The sequence below is a fragment of the Lucilia cuprina genome, chromosome 3 (genome assembly GCF_022045245.1).
Source record: "Lucilia cuprina isolate Lc7/37 chromosome 3, ASM2204524v1, whole genome shotgun sequence".
NCBI classification, from domain to species: Eukaryota; Metazoa; Arthropoda; class Insecta; order Diptera; family Calliphoridae; genus Lucilia; species Lucilia cuprina.
The window spans coordinates 62644976-62648774 of record NC_060951.1 but is presented as its reverse complement, the minus strand read 5'-3'; the positions used below and the strand labels follow the sequence as shown (position 1 = coordinate 62648774).

Here is a 3799-nt window from a genome sequence, read left to right as displayed (position 1 = left end):
TGGTATTGTTTGTTATAGCGCTCAAGTGTTAAAATTAAACATTGTTTGTGCCTCGGTATGATGCGATTCCTTATTCTTCTGTAATCTTCTGTGAATCGGCCTTATCTTAGCAGAAAACTTGTCCATTCAGAAAACTCTTCACACTCATAATAATAAATTTTATTTTATATCGTTTTTGCCCCTCTTTTAGTGAAAAAAACTTTTCTTGAAAAACTTTAGTCTTAAGCTGTTGGGTGTCTGCAAGAAGTCTTTGTTTTGAAAATGCATTCTTTTATATGTAAATGTTCATTACTGAACAACAATTAACAGCTAGTTAAACAAAAACAAAAAGACTGCAACCAAATGACAATAAATTTATTTTGAAAAACAGTTGACAAACTGATACTAATAAAACGGTCAAATATCTGTAAACAATTGATTAAATTAAACAATTCCATGATCAAAGAAAAAAAAAAAACAAAATAAAATGTCATATACAAACGGTTATTAAACCCTTTCCATTAAATTTGTTTTGTTTAACAAGGACAAAGTTGCTTTTTTTTAAAGAAGCAATGAATTATAATTGTTATTGAATAAAAATGCTATCAATTTGTGGTTAGTTCTCACAATGATTGAAAATTTCCTAGAGAATCAATATAAATTTTTGCTGGCAAAGTTTGCAAACAATAAAGACAGCTGTATGAGACATATTTTATAGACGGAAAAGAACTTTAGCTATTTTTGAATATGACGTTTATTTGTGTTAATTATCTGCTAAAAAAAAGATGATGAATATTTACTGGTTTTAGTATGTGAAGCATCTTAAATGTTTTTTTTATCGAAGTAATGATAGAGATAATTCTTATCTATGCGTGAACTAAAGTAAACTTTATTGGCTACAATCATGTATTAAGAAGACAAGACTCAAATTGCGCAATTTTTAAAACTTTTATTTTAAAACATTTTGCTATTGATAACAAATACCTAAAGAAAGAAGGTATCCAAGAAATGCGAATTTCTAGAAACAACTCCCTAAATTAAAATGAAAACACAAACATTGAAAATTCCCTTCAAGAACTTAACCTTCAGACAAAAATCAACATTTAATTAAACAAATTACTTTGGGGGACAAAATTTAAATATATTAAAATCCACCATAAACACGAAAAGCAACAATAGTTATTAAATGTTTTTAAAGTCATGCTTGTCACATGAAGTGTGTTGTGAATAATTAACAATTTTTTTGTTTTGTTGGGGGAAGAAGCTTTCAACATAGATAAAAACTAAATGTAAGACTAGCCGCTTAATTAGCCCTTAACTTACCAAAACATAAATATCAATAAGCACTCCTGGTGGCAGGTAACGTAGTTGCTGGACATTATTCAAGGTTTGTTGACTGTAATTCAATTTGGTCACAAAACACCAAAGGCATCTTTCGTATAAGGTTTCGCGACTTGTCCCAGCTATTGAAATTAGCTGTTGTGCCATTATTTCTATAGTTGGTCGAAAATTATCACAGCAGCGCGCAGAGACCAGCAGCAACAGCAGACGACACCACACCAAAAACAACAACAATAAACACACAGAATTTTTTTTAGTATTTTTTTCCTTCAACACTTCTTCACACCTTTATTTTAATTTGTATTTTTTTGCTTTTTAAATTAATATATTTTCTTTTGTTTTATATTTATATTCAAAAATGTTATTTGTTTTTAATTATTATATATTTATTTAAACTTTTGTGCTGTTAATTTTCTTAATATTTAATAAAATCTTTAATATTTTTTTTGCCTTTAGAGCTGCGTCTTCTTTCTCAACTGCTGATGAAACAAAGAAATCGCTAGAGTTGTAAACGACTTGAGTATTTGATTAATGGTTACTTATCACAATATAAACACAAAATAATTTTTAAGATACATATTTTTTATTAACAGTAATTTTTAATAAAATTGTCTTATAATTTTGTTAACTTTTCTATTACAAACAATTCTAAAACTATATTTTATATGTTTATTCACAACAAAAATTTTATTTTAAAAAGTAATCAAAACATTGATAGGGAGTACTCACACTTGTCTGTTTATTAACAACACTGCCGTTAAATGTTCCTGTTTTTAGTACACACAGTTGTATTTTATGGGTAGTAGATGAAAAGTATTGCCAAACAAGAGAAATTAACAGTTTAAATATTGCAACTGTTTCTCTTTAATTTGTTTAGCATTTTTTATGGTTTTTCGTCCGAATTTCAAAATAAACATTTATTTAAACAATTTTTAAGTAATTAGTATAACATTCCTAGAACATATTAATAAATGTAGGTACATTTTTACCTAAATAGGTAAAAAGAGTAAAAAAATAGCAATTGTTTTAAATTTATTGGTTTTTAATGTATTTGGTTTTGAGTTTTAAAGGTTAGCGAATTCAAATACGATTTTTAGAATTTGAGAACTATTAATCATTAATACTTGCAATGGTTTGAAGGAAACCTCCTGATATTTTTTTAAATTTTAACATGTTTTCAAATCTAGTTTGAGTTTGATTTGTTTTTTTATCATAAAATATAATTTCTATAACGATAAAATGTATACTTTGTGTTATGTTTGGTAACCGTTTATGCGTTTTCTTGTGTTTCGAAATTATTTGAATTTTGGATATAATATATAATTGATATTTAATATATTACCTGAACAGGTAAAATATTAATACAAATAACCAAAACAGTAATTGCTTTTAGATTTTTTGTTTTTAATAAAAAAAGGGTTACTGGGTTACTATTTAGATATATTAATGGAAAGTTTGGTATGTAAAGACTATTGTATAAAAAAAATTTACAATAATAGTATTTTGTTTTTCAATATTTTATTATAGCTCATTACTAAGGTAATAAATTGAAGGTTATAAGATCATTGTTCATCATATTATGAAATTTAATAGTAAGTGATTTGTTTAAAACTATATAGAAACAAATTTAACTGAAAAATAAAACTAAAATTGTTGAAAAAATATGATGCTATAATTTTCATTTGAAAAGGCTAAAAGCAATTATATTTTTAAGTTTGTGCGATTAATAGTTAAATAATTCGGCATTTAAAGAGTTAATTATATAATATCTATAAAATATTTTACAAAAAAAAATATTTAATACAAATAACCAAAACAGTAATTGCTTTTAGATTTTTTGTTTTTATTAAAAAAGGGTTACTGGTTTACTATTTAGATATATTAATGGAAAGTTTGGTATGTAAAGACTATTGTATAAAAAAATTTACAATAATAGTCGCTAATTACTAAGTTAGTTTAATATTACTAATACTAATCTCGGTTAAGTATTAAAATCGTTCAGTTCACTTATTTCCCATAAATGTTTATTTTATTTATTATAATTTCTCACTGTATATAAACGGTGAACTTACGCAAAAAACGCTAAATTGTTTATTATTTTTCGTGGCAACCATTATAAGTTTGTTTTACATGTGGCAGTACCGTAAAACTTAAATAGTTTTTTTATAAACAAATCAAATAAACTTCAAGTAAACAGAAGAAATTTTATAAATATAGAGTGTAATTAAAATTATATTAACCATATTTCAGACAAATATTGTTATAATTTAAAATTTTAATATAATTCAAATAAAATGAAATAGAAAAAACAGTTACAATTAAGGAGTTTTTTTGGATTCCGCAAAAACAGTTCTAGAGTGGCAACCTTGCTTAACACAACTTGTTACTATATGGCAATGCTCTATGCTTAACAAATACAGTTATTTTTCTGACACAGTGAATGATTAGCAAAAAGTTTTCTAAGAAAAGTGCAAATAAG

General features: G+C 25.1%; 1 protein-coding gene across 1 annotated transcript in view; it reads right to left on the bottom strand.

Annotated features, from left to right (window-relative positions):
* LOC111679427 (amyloid protein-binding protein 2) overlaps nt 1–1797 on the bottom strand; it is a 7343-nt gene extending 5546 nt beyond the window's left edge. The window contains exon 1 of the mRNA XM_023441006.2: nt 1303–1797. Coding sequence (XP_023296774.2) covers nt 1303–1467 — 165 coding nt within the window. The 5' untranslated portion in view covers nt 1468–1797. The remainder of the gene's footprint in view (nt 1–1302) is intronic.
* Nucleotides 1798–3799: the final 2002 nt, after the last annotated feature.